The 19,260-nt window shown below is 49.4% G+C and overlaps 1 protein-coding gene across 1 annotated transcript in view; it reads left to right on the plus strand.

Moving 5' to 3' along the window:
* Positions 1-19,260, plus strand: part of LOC138680784 (harmonin-like) — a 215,691-nt gene that overhangs the window by 9,997 nt on the left and 186,434 nt on the right. Inside the window, exons 3-4 of the mRNA XM_069768040.1 lie at positions 44-186; positions 17,127-17,192. Of these exons, the coding sequence (XP_069624141.1) occupies positions 44-186; positions 17,127-17,192 (209 nt within the window). The remainder of the gene's footprint in view (positions 1-43; positions 187-17,126; positions 17,193-19,260) is intronic.

A 19,260-nucleotide genomic window follows, 5' to 3' on the forward strand; every position in this document is an offset into this window, starting at 1 on the left:
ACATGACCCGGTCCGCCATACTGACCGCTCGTGTCTCTCGCAGGGCCGGGAGCTCTTTATGACCGAGGATGAGAAGCTGATAGAACAGCGACGCCGCGAGCTGGAGCGCCAGGAGCTGCTGCGCCAGAAGAAACTCGCAATGGAAACCAACAAGATTCTGAAAGAGCAGCAGGAGAAAGGAAAACAGTGAGTGAGCGGGAAGATGAGACCCCAGAGGTCGGACCCCCGGCTATAAAGTCAAAATCTGTACTGTACCCGTCCAAGAACTACTCTATGGTTGTGTCGTCACAATGCGGAGTACGGCGTGAATGTGACCTCCTCCCACACCACACACGCTCTATATGACCCTTATATACACCGCCACATCGGCACACATCTACTGCCACCATACATCACCGCACACGCTCTATATGACCCTCATATACCACCACATCGGCACACATCTACCGCCACTATACATCACCGCACACGCTCTATATGACCCTTATATACACCACCACATCGGCACACATCCACCGCCACCATACATCACCGCACGTGCTCTATATGACCCTTATATTCACCGCCACATCGGCACACATCTACCGCCACCATACATCACCGCACGTCCTCTATATGACCCTTATATTCACCGCCACATCGGCACACATCTACCGCCACCATACATCACCGCACACGCTCTATATGACCCTTATATACACCGCCACATCGGCACACATCTACCGCCACCATACATCACTGCACACGCTCTATATGACACTTATATACACCGCCACATCGGCACACATCTACCGCCACCATACATCACCGCACACACTCTATGTCACGATTCACACCGTGACCGTCACCCCTACGTCACGGGTTGGGGTGACTTTAGGCCAACAGACGGCTATCACATGTGCAGGGGGGCTTATCTTAGTTATCCCTCCACTGCTAACAATGTGATGAAAAAACACACACAAGGCTATTACATAGTAACATAGTAACATAGTTAGTAAGGCCGAAAAAAGACATTTGTCCATCCAGTTCAGCCTATATTCCATCATAATAAATCCCCAGATCTACGTCCTTCTACAGAACCTAATTGTATGATACAATATTGTTCTGCTCCAGGAAGACATCCAGGCCTCTCTTGAACCCCTCGACTGAGTTCGCCATCACCACCTCCTCAGGCAAGCAATTCCAGATTCTCACTGCCCTAACAGTAAAGAATCCTCTATCTTGGTGGAAAAACCTTCTCTCCTCCAGACGCAAAGAATGCCCCCTTGTGCCCGTCACCTTCCTTGGTATAAACAGATCCTCAGCGAGATATTTGTATTGTCCCCTTATATACTTATACATGGTTATTAGATCGCCCCTCAGTCGTCTTTTTTCTAGACTAAATAATCCTAATTTCGCTAATCTATCTGGGTATTGTAGTTCTCCCATCCCCTTTATTAATTTTGTTGCCCTCCTTTGTACTCTCTCTAGTTCCATTATATCCTTCCTGAGCACCGGTGCCCAAAACTGGACACAGTACTCCATGTGCGGTCTAACTAGGGATTTGTACAGAGGCAGTATAATGCTCTCATCATGTGTATCCAGACCTCTTTTAATGCACCCCATGATCCTGTTTGCCTTGGCAGCTGCTGCCTGGCACTGGCTGCTCCAGGTAAGTTTATCATTAACTAGGATCCCCAAGTCCTTCTCCCTGTCAGATTTACCCAGTGGTTTCCCGTTCAGTGTGTAATGGTGATATTGATTCCCTCTTCCCATGTGTATAACCTTACATTTATCATTGTTAAACCTCATCTGCCACCTTTCAGCCCAAGTTTCCAACTTATCCAGATCCATCTGTAGCAGAATACTATCTTCTCTTGTATTAACTGCTTTACATAGTTTTGTATCATCTGCAAATATCGATATTTTACTGTGTAAACCTTCTACCAGATCATTAATGAATATGTTGAAGAGAACAGGTCCCAATACTGACCCCTGCGGTACCCCACTGGTCACAGCGACCCAGTTAGAGACTATACCATTTATAACCACCCTCTGCTTTCTATCACTAAGCCAGTTACTAACCATTTACACACAATTTCCCCCAGACCAAGCATTCTCATTTTGTGTACCAACCTCTTGTGCGGCACGGTATCAAACGCTTTGGAAAAATCGAGATATACCACGTCCAATGACTCACCGTGGTCCAGCCTATAGCTTACCTCTTCATAAAAACTGATTAGATTGGTTTGACAGGAGCGATTTCTCATAAACCCATGCTGATATGGAGTTAAACAGTTATTCTCATTGAGATAATCCAGAATAACATCCCTCAGAAACCCTTCAAATATTTTACCAACAATAGAGGTTAGACTTACTGGCCTATAATTTCCAGGTTCACTTTTAGAGCCCTTTTTGAATATTGGCACCACATTTGCTATGCGCCAGTCCTGCGGAACAGACCCTGTCGCTATAGAGTCCCTAAAATTAGAAATAATGGTTTATCTATTACATTACTTAGTTCTCTTAGTACTCGTGGGTGTATGCCATCCGGACCCGGAGATTTATCTATTTTAATCTTATTTAGCCGGTTTCGCACCTCTTCTTGGGTTAGATTGGTGACCCTTAATATAGGGTTTTCATTGTTTCTTGGGATTTCACCTAGCATTTCATTTTCCACCGTGAATACCGTGGAGAAGAAGGTGTTTAATATGTTAGCTTTTTCCTCGTCATCTACAACCATTCTTTCCTCACTATTTTTAAGGGGCCTACATTTTCAGTTTTTATTCTTTTACTATTGATATAGTTGAAGAACAGTTTGGGATTAGTTTTACTCTCCTTAGCAATGTGCTTCTCTGTTTCCTTTTTGGCAGCTTTAATTAGTTTTTTAGATAAAGTATTTTTCTCCCTATAGTTTTTTAGAGCTTCAATGGTGCCATCCTGCTTTAGTAGTGCAAATGCTTTCTTTTTACTGTTAATTGCCTGTCTTACTTCTTTGTTTAGCCACATTGGGTTTTTCCTATTTCTAGTCCTTTTATTCCCACAAGGTATAAACCGCTTACACTGCCTATTTAGGATGTTCTTAAACATTTCCCATTTATTATCTGTATTCTTATTTCTGAGGATATTGTCCCAGTCTACCAGATTAAAGGGAACCGGTCACCCCGTTTTTTGAGATTGAGCTATAAATACTGTTAAATAGGGCCTGCGCTGTGTGTTCCTATAGTGTATGTAGTGTACCCCGATTCCCCATGTATGCTGAGAAATAACTTACCAAAGTCGCCGTTTTCGCCTGTCAATCAGGCTGGTCAGGTCGGGAGGGCGTGGTGACATCGCTGGTTCTTCCTCAGCTTTACGTTGGTGGCGTAGTGGTGAAGACACAGCGCGCGATCTGCGCTGTCATCCCTTTCGTCGGTGGGGGCGGCCATCTTCCTGGGGCCGCGCGTGCGCAGATCGAGTGCTCTGCTGCACGGGGCTTCAGGAAAATGGCCGCGGGATGCCGCGCGTGCGCATTAGAGATCGCGGCGGCCATTTTCCCAAAGCCGAGATGCAAACTCGGCTTTGGGAAAATGGCCGCCGCGATCTCTAATGCGCACGCGCGGCATCCCGCGGCCATTTTCCTGAAGCCCCGTGCAGCAGAGCACTCGATCTGCGCACGCGCGGCCCCAGGAAGATGGCCGCCCCCACCGACGAAAGGGATGACAGCGCAGATCGCGCGCTGTGTCTTCACCACTACGCCACCAACGTAAAGCTGAGGAAGAACCAGCGATGTCACCACGCCCTCCCGACCTGACCAGCCTGATTGACAGGCGAAAACGGCGACTTTGGTAAGTTATTTCTCAGCATACATGGGGAATCGGGGTACACTACATACACTATAGGAACACACAGCGCAGGCCCTATTTAACAGTATTTATAGCTCAATCTCAAAAAACGGGGTGACAGGTTCCCTTTAAGGGCATCTCTAAGCTGGTCAAACTTTGCCTTCCTAAAGTTCAGTGTTTTTGTGACTCCCTGACAAGTCCACCTAGTGAAAGACAGGTGAAACTGTACAATATTGTGGTCGCTATTTCCTAGATGCCCGACCACCTGCAGATTTGTTATTCTGTCAGGTCTATTAGATAGTATTAGGTCTAAAAGTGCTGCTCCTCTGGTTGGATTCTGCACCAATTGTGAAAGATAATTTTTCTTGGTTATTAGCAGAAACCTGTTGCCTTTATGGGTTTCACAGGTTTCTGTTTCCCAGTTAATATCCGGGTAGTTAAAGTCCCCCATAACCAGGACCTCATTATGGGTTGCAGCTTCATCTATCTGCTTTAGAAGTAGACTTTCCATGGTTTCTGTTATATTTGGGGGTTTGTAACAGACCCCAATGAGAATTTTGTTACCATTTTTCCCTCCATGAATTTCGACCCATATTGACTCGACATCCTCATTTCCTTCGCTAATATCCTCCCTTAAAGTGGACTTTAGACAAGACTTTACATAGAGACAAACCCCTCCTCCTCTCCGATTTTTACGATCCTTTCTAAACAGACTGTAACCCTGTAAGTTAACTGCCCAGTCATAGCTTTCATCTAACCATGTCTCGGTTATTCCCACTATGTCAAAGTTACCTGTAGATATTTCTGCTTCTAGTTCTTCCATCTTGTTTGTCAGGCTTCTGGCGTTTGCGAGCATGCAGTTTAGAGGATTTTGTTTTGTTCCAATCTCCTCGCTGTGGATTGTTTTAGAAATATTCTTACCTCCCTTCTGAGTATGTTTTCCTGGGTCTTCTTTGTTCAAGTCTAATGTTTTTCTTCCCGTCCCCTCTTCTTCTAGTTTAACGCCCTCCTGATGAGTGTAGCGAGTCTTCTGGCGAATGTGTGTTTCCCAGGTTTGTTGAGGTGTAGTCCATCTCTGGCGAGGAGTCCATCGTACAAGTAATTAACACCGTGGTCCAGGAATCCGAATCCTTGTTGTCTGCACCATCGTCTTAGCCAGTTGTTTGCATCAAGGATCCTGTTCCATCTCCTGGTGCCATGCCCGTCTACTGGAAGGATAGAAGAAAAAACTACCTGTGCATCCAGTTCCTTTACTTTCTTCCCCAACTCTTCAAAGTCCTTGCAGATTGTCGGTAGGTCCTTCCTTGCCGTGTCATTGGTGCCAACATGTATCAGAAGAAATGGGTGGATGTCCTTGGAGCTGAAGAGCTTTGGTATCCTATCGGTCACATCCTTGATCATCGCACCTGGAAGGCAGCATACTTCTCTTGCAGTTATGTCCGGTCTGCAGATGACTGCTTCTGTGCCTCTCAGTAGTGAGTCTCCCACCACCACCACTCTTCGTTGCTTCTTGGCTGTACTTTTTGCTGTCACTTGTTGCTGTGTGCCCTTTTCTTTTTTGCTTGCTGGTATTGCTTCATCCTTAGGTGTGCCATCTTCATCCTCTACAAAGATTTGATATCGGTTCTTCAGTTGTGTGGTTGGTGATTTCTCCATGGTCTTCTTGCTTCTTTTGGTCACATGCTTCCACTCATCTGCTTTTGGAGGTTCTCTGACACTTTTTTCACCTTCTGTGACCAGTAGAGATGCTTCTGTTCTGTCTAGAAAGTCTTCATTCTCTTTGATGAGTTTCAAAGTTGCTATTCTTTCTTCCAGACCCCGCACCTTTTCTTCTAAAAGGGCCACTAGTCTACACTTCTGACAGGTGAAATTTGATTCTTCTTCTGGTCGATCTGTGAACATGTAGCACATGCTGCAGCTCACCATGTAGGTTGTCACATCTGCCATGTTGCTCCTAGATCCTGCTGACTTGCTGTGTGTTTTCCTTCTTGTGTAATCTACTCAGCCAAGCTCTCTTGCAATAATGTCCTACAGGCAAAAATTTGCGCGCCGTAAGGCGCGCGGTTTGGTGATGCTTTCGAAGCAGCTGGTCCCGGCTGTACCCAACGATCTTCTAGCTTAGGGAGACTCCTTGCTTTTCCCAGAAGGAACCTGGAATATGCAAATTAGCCTCCTCTAGCTTGAATCCCTGGTTTGGTGATGCTTTCGAAGCAGCTGGTCCCGGCTGTACCCAACGATCTTCTAGCTTAGGGAGACTCCTTGCTTTTCCCAGAAGGAACCTGGAATATGCAAATTAGCCTCCTCTAGCTTGAATCCCTGGTTTGGTGATGCTTTGGAAGCAGCTGGTCCCGGCTGTACCCAACGATCTTCTAGCTTAGGGAGACTCCTTGCTTTTCCCAGAAGGAACCTGGAATATGCAAATTAGCCTCCTCTAGCTTGAATCCCTGGTTTGGTGATGCTTTCGAAGCAGCTGGTCCCGGCTGTACCCAACGATCTTCTAGCTTAGGGAGACTCCTTGCTTTTCCCAGAAGGAACCTGGAATATGCAAATTAGCCTCCTCTAGCTTGAATCCCTGGTTTGGTGATGCTTTCGAAGCAGCTGGTCCCGGCTGTACCCAACGATCTTCTAGCTTAGGGAGACTCCTTGCTTTTCCCAGAAGGAACCTGGAATATGCAAATTAGCCTCCTCTAGCTTGAATCCCTGGTTTGGTGATGCTTTCGAAGCAGCTGGTCCCGGCTGTACCCAACGATCTTCTAGCTTAGGGAGACTCCTTGCTTTTCCCAGAAGGAACCTGGAATATGCAAATTAGCCTCCTCTAGCTTGAATCCCTGGTTTGGTGATGCTTTGGAAGCAGCTGGTCCCGGCTGTACCCAACGATCTTCTAGCTTAGGGAGACTCCTTGCTTTTCCCAGAAGGAACCTGGAATATGCAAATTAGCCTCCTCTAGCTTGAATCCCTGGTTTGGTGATGCTTTCGAAGCAGCTGGTCCCGGCTGTACCCAACGATCTTCTAGCTTAGGGAGACTCCTTGCTTTTCCCAGAAGGAACCTGGAATATGCAAATTAGCCTCCTCTAGCTTGAATCCCTGGTTTGGTGATGCTTTCGAAGCAGCTGGTCCCGGCTGTACCCAACGATCTTCTAGCTTAGGGAGACTCCTTGCTTTTCCCAGAAGGAACCTGGAATATGCAAATTAGCCTCCTCTAGCTTGAATCCCTGGTTTGGTGATGCTTTCGAAGCAGCTGGTCCCGGCTGTACCCAACGATCTTCTAGCTTAGGGAGACTCCTTGCTTTTCCCAGAAGGAACCTGGAATATGCAAATTAGCCTCCTCTAGCTTGAATCCCTGGTTTGGTGATGCTTTCGAAGCAGCTGGTCCCGGCTGTACCCAACGATCTTCTAGCTTAGGGAGACTCCTTGCTTTTCCCAGAAGGCACCTGGAATATGCAAATTAGCCTCCTCTAGCTTGAATCCCTGGTTTGGTGATGCTTCCGAAGCAGCTGGTCCCGGCTGTACCCAACGATCTTCTAGCTTAGGGAGACTCCTTGCTTTTCCCAGAAGGCACCTGGAATATGCAAATTAGCCTCCTCTAGCTTGAATCCCTGGTTTGGTGATGCTTTCGAAGCAGCTGGTCCCGGCTGTACCCAACGATCTTCTAGCTTAGGGAGACTCCTTGCTTTTCCCAGAAGGCACCTGGAATATGCAAATTAGCCTCCTCTAGCTTGAATCCCTGGTTTGGTGATGCTTTCGAAGCAGCTGGTCCCGGCTGTACCCAACGATCTTCTAGCTTAGGGAGACTCCTTGCTTTTCCCAGAAGGCACCTGGAATATGCAAATTAGCCTCCTCTAGCTTGAATCCCTGGTTTGGTGATGCTTTCGAAGCAGCTGGTCCCGGCTGTACCCAACGATCTTCTAGCTTAGGGAGACTCCTTGCTTTTCCCAGAAGGCACCTGGAATATGCAAATTAGCCTCCTCTAGCTTGAATCCCTGGTTTGGTGATGCTTTCGAAGCAGCTGGTCCCGGCTGTACCCAACGATCTTCTAGCTTAGGGAGACTCCTTGCTTTTCCCAGAAGGCACCTGGAATATGCAAATTAGCCTCCTCTAGCTTGAATCCCTGGTTTGGTGATGCTTTCGAAGCAGCTGGTCCCGGCTGTACCCAACGATCTTCTAGCTTAGGGAGACTCCTTGCTTTTCCCAGAAGGCACCTGGAATATGCAAATTAGCCTCCTCTAGCTTGAATCCCTGGTTTGGTGATGCTTTCGAAGCAGCTGGTCCCGGCTGTACCCAACGATCTTCTAGCTTAGGGAGACTCCTTGCTTTTCCCAGAAGGCACCTGGAATATGCAAATTAGCCTCCTCTAGCTTGAATCCCTGGTTTGGTGATGCTTTCGAAGCAGCTGGTCCCGGCTGTACCCAACGATCTTCTAGCTTAGGGAGACTCCTTGCTTTTCCCAGAAGGCACCTGGAATATGCAAATTAGCCTCCTCTAGCTTGAATCCCTGGTTTGGTGATGCTTTCGAAGCAGCTGGTCCCGGCTGTACCCAACGATCTTCTAGCTTAGGGAGACTCCTTGCTTTTCCCAGAAGGCACCTGGAATATGCAAATTAGCCTCCTCTAGCTTGAATCCCTGGTTTGGTGATGCTTTCGAAGCAGCTGGTCCCGGCTGTACCCAACGATCTTCTAGCTTAGGGAGACTGCTTGCTTTTCCCAGAAGGCACCTGGAATATGCAAATTAGCCTCCTCTAGCTTGAATCCCTGGTTTGGTGATGCTTTCGAAGCAGCTGGTCCCGGCTGTACCCAACGATCTTCTAGCTTAGGGAGACTCCTTGCTTTTCCCAGAAGGCACCTGGAATATGCAAATTAGCCTCCTCTAGCTTGAATCCCTGGTTTGGTGATGCTTTCGAAGCAGCTGGTCCCGGCTGTACCCAACGATCTTCTAGCTTAGGGAGACTCCTTGCTTTTCCCAGAAGGAACCTGGAATATGCAAATTAGCCTCCTCTAGCTTGAATCCCTGGTTTGGTGATGCTTTCGAAGCAGCTGGTCCCGGCTGTACCCAACGATCTTCTAGCTTAGGGAGACACCTTGCTTTTCCCAGAAGGCACCTGGAATATGCAAATTAGCCTCCTCTAGCTTGAATCTCTGGTTTGGTGATGCTTTCGAAGCAGCTGGTCCCGGCTGTACCCAACGATCTTCTAGCTTAGGGAGACTCCTTGCTTTTCCCAGAAGGCACCTGGAATATGCAAATTAGCCTCCTCTAGCTTGAATCCCTGGTTTGGTGATGCTTTCGAAGCAGCTGGTCCCGGCTGTACCCAACGATCTTCTAGCTTAGGGAGACTCCTTGCTTTTCCCAGAAGGCACCTGGAATATGCAAATTAGCCTCCTCTAGCTTGAATCCCTGGTTTGGTGATGCTTTCGAAGCAGCTGGTCTCGGCTGTACCCAACGATCTTCTAGCTTAGGGAGACTCCTTGCTTTTCCCAGAAGGCACCTGGAATATGCAAATTAGCCTCCTCTAGCTTGAATCCCTGGTTTGGTGATGCTTTCGAAGCAGCTGGTCCCGGCTGTACCCAACGATCTTCTAGCTTAGGGAGACTCCTTGCTTTTGCCAGAAGGCACCTGGAATATGCAAATTAGCCTCCTCTAGCTTGAATCCCTGGTTTGGTGATGCTTTCGAAGCAGCTGGTCCCGGCTGTACCCAACGATCTTCTAGCTTAGGGAGACTCCTTGCTTTTCCCAGAAGGCACCTGGAATATGCAAATTAGCCTCCTCTAGCTTGAATCCCTGGTTTGGTGATGCTTTCGAAGCAGCTGGTCCCGGCTGTACCCAACGATCTTCTAGCTTAGGGAGACTCCTTGCTTTTCCCAGAAGGCACCTGGAATATGCAAATTAGCCTCCTCTAGCTTGAATCCCTGGTTTGGTGATGCTTTCGAAGCAGCTGGTCCCGGCTGTACCCAACGATCTTCTAGCTTAGGGAGACTCCTTGCTTTTCCCAGAAGGCACCTGGAATATGCAAATTAGCCTCCTCTAGCTTGAATCCCTGGTTTGGTGATGCTTTCGAAGCAGCTGGTCCCGGCTGTACCCAACGATCTTCTAGCTTAGGGAGACTCCTTGCTTTTCCCAGAAGGCACCTGGAATATGCAAATTAGCCTCCTCTAGCTTGAATCCCTGGTTTGGTGATGCTTTCGAAGCAGCTGGTCCCGGCTGTACCCAACGATCTTCTAGCTTAGGGAGACTCCTTGCTTTTCCCAGAAGGCACCTGGAATATGCAAATTAGCCTCCTCTAGCTTGAATCCCTGGTTTGGTGATGCTTTCGAAGCAGCTGGTCCCGGCTGTACCCAACGATCTTCTAGCTTAGGGAGACTCCTTGCTTTTCCCAGAAGGCACCTGGAATATGCAAATTAGCCTCCTCTAGCTTGAATCCCTGGTTTGGTGATGCTTTCGAAGCAGCTGGTCCCGGCTGTACCCAACGATCTTCTAGCTTAGGGAGACTCCTTGCTTTTCCCAGAAGGCACCTGGAATATGCAAATTAGCCTCCTCTAGCTTGAATCCCTGGTTTGGTGATGCTTTCGAAGCAGCTGGTCCCGGCTGTACCCAACGATCTTCTAGCTTAGGGAGACTCCTTGCTTTTCCCAGAAGGCACCTGGAATATGCAAATTAGCCTCCTCTAGCTTGAATCCCTGGTTTGGTGATGCTTTCGAAGCAGCTGGTCCCGGCTGTACCCAACGATCTTCTAGCTTAGGGAGACTCCTTGCTTTTCCCAGAAGGCACCTGGAATATGCAAATTAGCCTCCTCTAGCTTGAATCCCTGGTTTGGTGATGCTTTCGAAGCAGCTGGTCCCGGCTGTACCCAACGATCTTCTAGCTTAGGGAGACTCCTTGCTTTTCCCAGAAGGCACCTGGAATATGCAAATTAGCCTCCTCTAGCTTGAATCCCTGGTTTGGTGATGCTTTCGAAGCAGCTGGTCCCGGCTGTACCCAACGATCTTCTAGCTTAGGGAGACTCCTTGCTTTTCCCAGAAGGCACCTGGAATATGCAAATTAGCCTCCTCTAGCTTGAATCCCTGGTTTGGTGATGCTTTCGAAGCAGCTGGTCCCGGCTGTACCCAACGATCTTCTAGCTTAGGGAGACTCCTTGCTTTTCCCAGAAGGCACCTGGAATATGCAAATTAGCCTCCTCTAGCTTGAATCCCTGGTTTGGTGATGCTTTCGAAGCAGCTGGTCCCGGCTGTACCCAACGATCTTCTAGCTTAGGGAGACTCCTTGCTTTTCCCAGAAGGCACCTGGAATATGCAAATTAGCCTCCTCTAGCTTGAATCCCTGGTTTGGTGATGCTTTCGAAGCAGCTGGTCCCGGCTGTACCCAACGATCTTCTAGCTTAGGGAGACTCCTTGCTTTTCCCAGAAGGCACCTGGAATATGCAAATTAGCCTCCTCTAGCTTGAATCCCTGGTTTGGTGATGCTTTCGAAGCAGCTGGTCCCGGCTGTACCCAACGATCTTCTAGCTTAGGGAGACTCCTTGCTTTTCCCAGAAGGCACCTGGAATATGCAAATTAGCCTCCTCTAGCTTGAATCCCTGGTTTGGTGATGCTTTCGAAGCAGCTGGTCCCGGCTGTACCCAACGATCTTCTAGCTTAGGGAGACTCCTTGCTTTTCCCAGAAGGCACCTGGAATATGCAAATTGGCCTCCTCTAGCTTGAATCCCTGGTTTGGTGATGCTTTCGAAGCAGCTGGTCCCGGCTGTACCCAACGATCTTCTAGCTTAGGGAGACTCCTTGCTTTTCCCAGACGGCACCTGGAATATGCAAATTGGCCTCCTCTAGCTTGAATCCCTGGTTTGGTGATGCTTTCGAAGCAGCTGGTCCCGGCTGTACCCAACGATCTTCTAGCTTAGGGAGACTCCTTGCTTTTCCCAGACGGCACCTGGAATATGCAAATTGGCCTCCTCTAGCTTGAATCCCTGGTTTGGTGATGCTTTCGAAGCAGCTGGTCCCGGCTGTACCCAACGATCTTCTAGCTTAGGGAGACTCCTTGCTTTTCCCAGACGGCACCTGGAATATGCAAATTAGCCTCCTCTAGCTTGAATCCCTGGTTTGGTGATGCTTTCGAAGCAGCTGGTCCCGGCTGTACCCAACGATCTTCTAGCTTAGGGAGACTCCTTGCTTTTCCCAGACGGCACCTGGAATATGCAAATTAGCCTCCTCTAGCTTGAATCCCTGGTTTGGTGATGCTTTCGAAGCAGCTGGTCCCGGCTGTACCCAACGATCTTCTAGCTTAGGGAGACTCCTTGCTTTTCCCAGAAGGCACCTGGAATATGCAAATTAGCCTCCTCTAGCTTGAATCCCTGGTTTGGTGATGCTTTCGAAGCAGCTGGTCCCGGCTGTACCCAACGATCTTCTAGCTTAGGGAGACTCCTTGCTTTTCCCAGACGGCACCTGGAATATGCAAATTAGCCTCCTCTAGCTTGAATCCCTGGTTTGGTGATGCTTTCGAAGCAGCTGGTCCCGGCTGTACCCAACGATCTTCTAGCTTAGGGAGACTCCTTGCTTTTCCCAGAAGGCACCTGGAATATGCAAATTAGCCTCCTCTAGCTTGAATCCCTGGTTTGGTGATGCTTTCGAAGCAGCTGGTCCCGGCTGTACCCAACGATCTTCTAGCTTAGGGAGACTCCTTGCTTTTCCCAGAAGGCACCTGGAATATGCAAATTAGCCTCCTCTAGCTTGAATCCCTGGTTTGGTGATGCTTTCGAAGCAGCTGGTCCCGGCTGTACCCAACGATCTTCTAGCTTAGGGAGACTCCTTGCTTTTCCCAGAAGGCACCTGGAATATGCAAATTAGCCTCCTCTAGCTTGAATCCCTGGTTTGGTGATGCTTTCGAAGCAGCTGGTCCCGGCTGTACCCAACGATCTTCTAGCTTAGGGAGACTCCTTGCTTTTCCCAGAAGGCACCTGGAATATGCAAATTAGCCTCCTCTAGCTTGAATCCCTGGTTTGGTGATGCTTTCGAAGCAGCTGGTCCCGGCTGTACCCAACGATCTTCTAGCTTAGGGAGACTCCTTGCTTTTCCCAGAAGGCACCTGGAATATGCAAATTAGCCTCCTCTAGCTTGAATCCCTGGTTTGGTGATGCTTTCGAAGCAGCTGGTCCCGGCTGTACCCAACGATCTTCTAGCTTAGGGAGACTCCTTGCTTTTCCCAGAAGGCACCTGGAATATGCAAATTAGCCTCCTCTAGCTTGAATCCCTGGTTTGGTGATGCTTTCGAAGCAGCTGGTCCCGGCTGTACCCAACGATCTTCTAGCTTAGGGAGACTCCTTGCTTTTCCCAGAAGGCACCTGGAATATGCAAATTAGCCTCCTCTAGCTTGAATCCCTGGTTTGGTGATGCTTTCGAAGCAGCTGGTCCCGGCTGTACCCAACGATCTTCTAGCTTAGGGAGACTCCTTGCTTTTCCCAGAAGGCACCTGGAATATGCAAATTAGCCTCCTCTAGCTTGAATCCCTGGTTTGGTGATGCTTTCGAAGCAGCTGGTCCCGGCTGTACCCAACGATCTTCTAGCTTAGGGAGACTCCTTGCTTTTCCCAGAAGGCACCTGGAATATGCAAATTAGCCTCCTCTAGCTTGAATCCCTGGTTTGGTGATGCTTTCGAAGCAGCTGGTCCCGGCTGTACCCAACGATCTTCTAGCTTAGGGAGACTCCTTGCTTTTCCCAGAAGGCACCTGGAATATGCAAATTAGCCTCCTCTAGCTTGAATCCCTGGTTTGGTGATGCTTTCGAAGCAGCTGGTCCCGGCTGTACCCAACGATCTTCTAGCTTAGGGAGACTCCTTGCTTTTCCCAGAAGGCACCTGGAATATGCAAATTAGCCTCCTCTAGCTTGAATCCCTGGTTTGGTGATGCTTTCGAAGCAGCTGGTCCCGGCTGTACCCAACGATCTTCTAGCTTAGGGAGACTCCTTGCTTTTCCCAGAAGGCACCTGGAATATGCAAATTAGCCTCCTCTAGCTTGAATCCCTGGTTTGGTGATGCTTTCGAAGCAGCTGGTCCCGGCTGTACCCAACGATCTTCTAGCTTAGGGAGACTCCTTGCTTTTCCCAGAAGGCACCTGGAATATGCAAATTAGCCTCCTCTAGCTTGAATCCCTGGTTTGGTGATGCTTTCGAAGCAGCTGGTCCCGGCTGTACCCAACGATCTTCTAGCTTAGGGAGACTCCTTGCTTTTCCCAGAAGGCACCTGGAATATGCAAATTAGCCTCCTCTAGCTTGAATCCCTGGTTTGGTGATGCTTTCGAAGCAGCTGGTCCCGGCTGTACCCAACGATCTTCTAGCTTAGGGAGACTCCTTGCTTTTCCCAGAAGGCACCTGGAATATGCAAATTAGCCTCCTCTAGCTTGAATCCCTGGTTTGGTGATGCTTTCGAAGCAGCTGGTCCCGGCTGTACCCAACGATCTTCTAGCTTAGGGAGACTCCTTGCTTTTCCCAGAAGGCACCTGGAATATGCAAATTGGCCTCCTCTAGCTTGAATCCCTGGTTTGGTGATGCTTTCGAAGCAGCTGGTCCCGGCTGTACCCAACGATCTTCTAGCTTAGGGAGACTCCTTGCTTTTCCCAGAAGGCACCTGGAATATGCAAATTAGCCTCCTCTAGCTTGAATCCCTGGTTTGGTGATGCTTTCGAAGCAGCTGGTCCCGGCTGTACCCAACGATCTTCTAGCTTAGGGAGACTCCTTGCTTTTCCCAGAAGGCACCTGGAATATGCAAATTAGCCTCCTCTAGCTTGAATCCCTATTGACCTCTTAGTTTACAGCAGGGGCTTATTTTAGGTATCCCACTGCTTTTCTATATACCACGAACTGCAGGGATTTATGTATATCCCGCTTACAGTTCCACTTAACACTTGCAGCTCTCTGGCGCCCCCCTCACTCTCAGGTCAGATTAGGTACTGCACCCTGGGTAATTAGTCGCCAGACAGGCTGCCTGCTATGTACTGGCTATTGGGCAAGCTGCAGCGACGCGATAAACTACTCCCACTTAGGCAGGAACAATAATTATCAACGCCGCAGTCGCTACAGCAGCACCCCAAAAGCCTGCACACTGTATCGCCGCCACCAGCTTCGATTAAACGAGTCCGAAGCTAACCCAACACAACAGTAGCGTATTTCCCTTCATAAGACTTAGGGTACGGTTTAGAACAGGAGAACGAACTAATATTAAATATTATATTCCATAAAAATTAGGCAGTGCTTTATCAAAAATATTTTATAAAGATGTTACAAATGAGACAATTGCAAATATGTACACGGGTAATTATAACATAAAGGGAATAAAGGAGAAAAGATAACACTCACATGTTCAAAGCATGGCAGGCACCCAGGCTAGGGCTCAGCTCAGCTCTTCCAGGAAAATAGAACAAGAAAAAACTGGGGATGCCTGCCAGACACTTAAAACCTGAAGGCTGTGACATCACAGAAAGGCTGTCTTATCCAGACCCTCCTCTCTCTACATTCTGAGTACTTCAATCTTAAATTTATCTACTTGGTATAACTTCGCTACAAAACATGTCATAGTCATAACGAACCCATAATTCATCTCGGATTAACGTGAGCATTCTAATGAGATCAAATATGTCCTATCTGGGATACATATTTACAGAGAAAACCCTACTTCTTTACCAGATGGAGTTAGAAGCCTGTGTTTCGGGGGATGGGTCGATACACCGAGTGAGAATACGAATATATATTTTCGTGGTCTTAACGTAAACCTGGTGCATACTATCGTAAAACCCAAACAAAAAATCTTTCATGAATTTTGGAGCCATTTTTCCAGTTCCAGCTAGTGGAAGATTCTAACCTGGTCGTAAATACCGTTCGGCCATAATACTTCTCTTCCCCCATACATTGGCAAAGCAGCTCTTGGCTGAGTGAAAGGGAAGGAATTTGAAGCTACAAACTGCTGCAGCATCACTCCAAGAAAGGGGGCTTAGCCCACGCAGGCTAGCAAGAAAACTACTTATGATATTTCATACCATATCGTGACAGGGGGGTTTAGCCCACAACCTGCTAGCAAGAGAAACTACTTATATGATATTTCATACAATATCGTAACACTCTATATGACCCTCATATACACCGCCACATCGGCACACATCTACCGCCACCATACATCACAGCACACGCTCTATATGACCCTTTTATACACCGCCACATCAGCACACATCTACTGCCACCATCCATCACCGCACACGCTCTATATGACCCTTATATACACCGCCACATCGGCACACATCTACCGCCACCATACATCACCGCACACGCTCTATATGACCCTTATATACATCGCCACATCCGCACGCACCTACCGCCACCATACATCACAGCACACGCTCTATATGACCTTTATATACACCGCCACATCGGCACACATCTACCGCCACCATACATCACTGCACACGCTCTATATGACCCTTATATACACCGCCACATCGGCACATATCCACCGCCACCATACATCACTGCACACGCTCTATATGACCCTTATATACACCGCCACATCGGCACACATCCACCGCCACCATACATCACCGCACGTCCTCTATATGACCCTTATATACACCGCCACATCGGCGCACATCCACCGCCACCATACATCACTGCACACGCTCTATATGACCCTTATATACACCGCCACATCGGCACACATCTACCGCCACCATACATCACCGCACACGCTCTATATGACCCTTATATACACCGCCACATCGGCACACATCTACCGCCACCATAAATCACAGCACACGCTCTATATGACCTTTATATACACCGCCACATCGGCACACATCTACCGCCACCATACATCACCGCACGTCCTCTAGATGACCCTTATATACACCGCCACATCGGCACACATCCACCGCCACCATACATCACTGCACACGCTCTATATGACCCTTATATACACCGCCACATCGGCACACATCCACCGCCACCATACATCACTGCACACGCTCTATATGACCCTTATATACACCGCCACATCGGCACACATCTACCGCCACCAAACATCACTGCACACGCTCTATATGACCCTTATATACACCGCCACATCGGCACACATCTACCGCCACCATACATCACCGCACACGCTCTATATGACCCTTATATACACCGCCCACATCCACCGCCACCATCCGTCACTGACCCTGTACACATGTCGGGTGTGAGCCGCTGTGGGGGCAGCGCTGTGTGCACCCCGCTGCTGCTCATTCTACCGGCCGCCTCCGTTTGTTCTCGTGACGTCGGCGCAGTGTCGGTGCTCAGTGACTCAGTGTCATTTTTGCCCTCACAGAAGGAAGATGGAGATTTCGCAGAAGGTGGCCGAGGAGGAGCAGCGATACCGCCGGGAGATGGAGATGTGCGGCGCTGATCACGGTTCCCATACGTGTGGTGTCAGCGCGAGTGTTGGTCACGTGCCGCCCCCATTACTGAGCCAGAAATCCGCTATTCCTGCCAGGAGGGCGCTCGTCTTCTCATGGGACTTTTCCCGGAGCCTTTATTAGCGCACGTTTCGCCCGGAGCCTTTATTGGCGCACGTTTCGCCGGAGCCTTTATTGGCGCACGTTTCGTTCGGAGCCTTTATTGGCGCACGTTTCGCCGGAGCCTTTATTGGCGCACGTTTCGCCCGGAGCCTAAAAATGGTGCACGTTTCGCCCGGAGCCTTTATTAGCGCACGTTTCGCCCGGAGCCTTTATTGGCGCACGTTTTGCCGGAGCCTTTATTGGCGCACGTTTCGCCGGAGCCTTTATTGGCGCACGTTTCGCCGGAGCCTTTATTGGCGCACGTTTCGCCCGGAGCCTTTATTGGCGCACGTTTCGCCCGCTCATCCACAGAATACAATTCATTCTGCTTAGATAAAGATGATTTATTTTATTAGTTTTTGTTCGGTTCACATCGTCTGGAATTTATTTTTGTCCCCAAATCTCCGGCGCCAGGATTCTGTTCTGTGGGTGTTCAGCCCCCAATTTGAGTGGGACGGGGCGACTGTGCCCACGCCTCAAATTGTGGAGATGTTCTACCTCTTCAGCAGCTAAACTTCTCCAGGCCAACCTTGGGACCGAGTGCAGCCCTATAAATGATCAGGCTGCGCTCAGTCGTGTCCTGTGGATGTGAGCGCGTCCGTCCCACTCTACACCGAGTGCAGCCCTATAAATGATCAGGTTGCGCTCAGTCGTGTCCTGTGGATCTGAATGCAGTCTTGGGCTACTTTCACACATCAGGTTTTTTGCATCAGACACAATCCGGCGAATGTTGGAAAATCCGGATCCGGCGCAGATTGTGAAAAACTGATGTGACGGATCCGGCCAGCGTATCTAGATTATTGGATAAAAAAACATTTGGAGCATGCTCAGTTTAAAAAAATGGAATCCGTCATTTTCCGGATCCGGCACCTTCCGGCTCCCATGGGCTTCCATTCCAGCAGACGGAGACAACGTTGCTGTGGACGTTTTTTCCAGAAACCGGAAACGGCAGAAAAACCGGATGAAACGCAATGTGATCCGGAGCAATCCGGCACTAATACAAGTCTATGGGAAAAAAAACGGATCCAGCGGCGACATTCACCGGATCCAGCGAAAACCTGATGTGTGAACGTCGCCTTAGATGGTGACATGGGGCTGATTCCTGTCTGATCCGTCCTCCGGTGATTCTCCTCGGGGCGCAGCGTGTCCGGTGCGTGGAGAGACTGCGGTGCCGGGAACATTCAGCCATTCCTGCAGATTTCCTGTCGCTCAGAGACCCAACAACTTGTGATGTGACCTTGTATGAGAGCTGGTGGCGCCCCCTGCTGGAGCGGAGTCTGTGTGTGTGTGTGCGCGTGTGTGTGTGTGTGTGTGAACTGGTGGCGCCCCCTGCTGGAGCGGAGTCTGTGTGTGTGTGCGTGCGCGTGTGTATGTGTGTGTGTGAGCTGGTGGCGCCCCCTGCTGGAGCCGAGTCGTGTGTGTGAACTGGTGGCGCCCCCTGCTGGAGCGGAGTCTGTGTGTGTGTGTGTGTGTGTGAACTGGTGGCGCCCCCTGCTGGAGCCGAGTCGTGTGTGTGTGTGTGTGTGTGTGTGTGTGTGAACTGGTGGCGCCCCCTGCTGGAGCTGAGTCGTGTGTGTGTGTGTGTGTGTGTGTGTGTGTGAACTGGTGGTGCCCCCTGCTGGAGCTGAGTCGTGTGTGTGTGTGTGTGTGTGTGAACTGGTGGTGCCCCCTGCTGGAGCCGAGTCGTGTGTGTGTGTGTGTGTGTGTGTGAACTGGTGGCGCCCCCTGCTGGAGCTGAGTTGTGTGTGTGTGTGTGTGTGTGTGTGTGTGTGTGTGTGTGTGAACTGGTGGTGCCCCCTGCTGGAGCCGAGTCGTGTGTGTGTGTGTGTGTGAACTGGTGGCGCCCCCTGCTGAAGCGGAGTCTGTGTGTGTGTGTGTGAGTTGGTGGCGCCCCCTGCTGGAGCG

Source organism: Ranitomeya imitator, chromosome 5, assembly GCF_032444005.1.
Source record: "Ranitomeya imitator isolate aRanImi1 chromosome 5, aRanImi1.pri, whole genome shotgun sequence".
Classification (NCBI taxonomy): domain Eukaryota; kingdom Metazoa; phylum Chordata; class Amphibia; order Anura; family Dendrobatidae; genus Ranitomeya; species Ranitomeya imitator.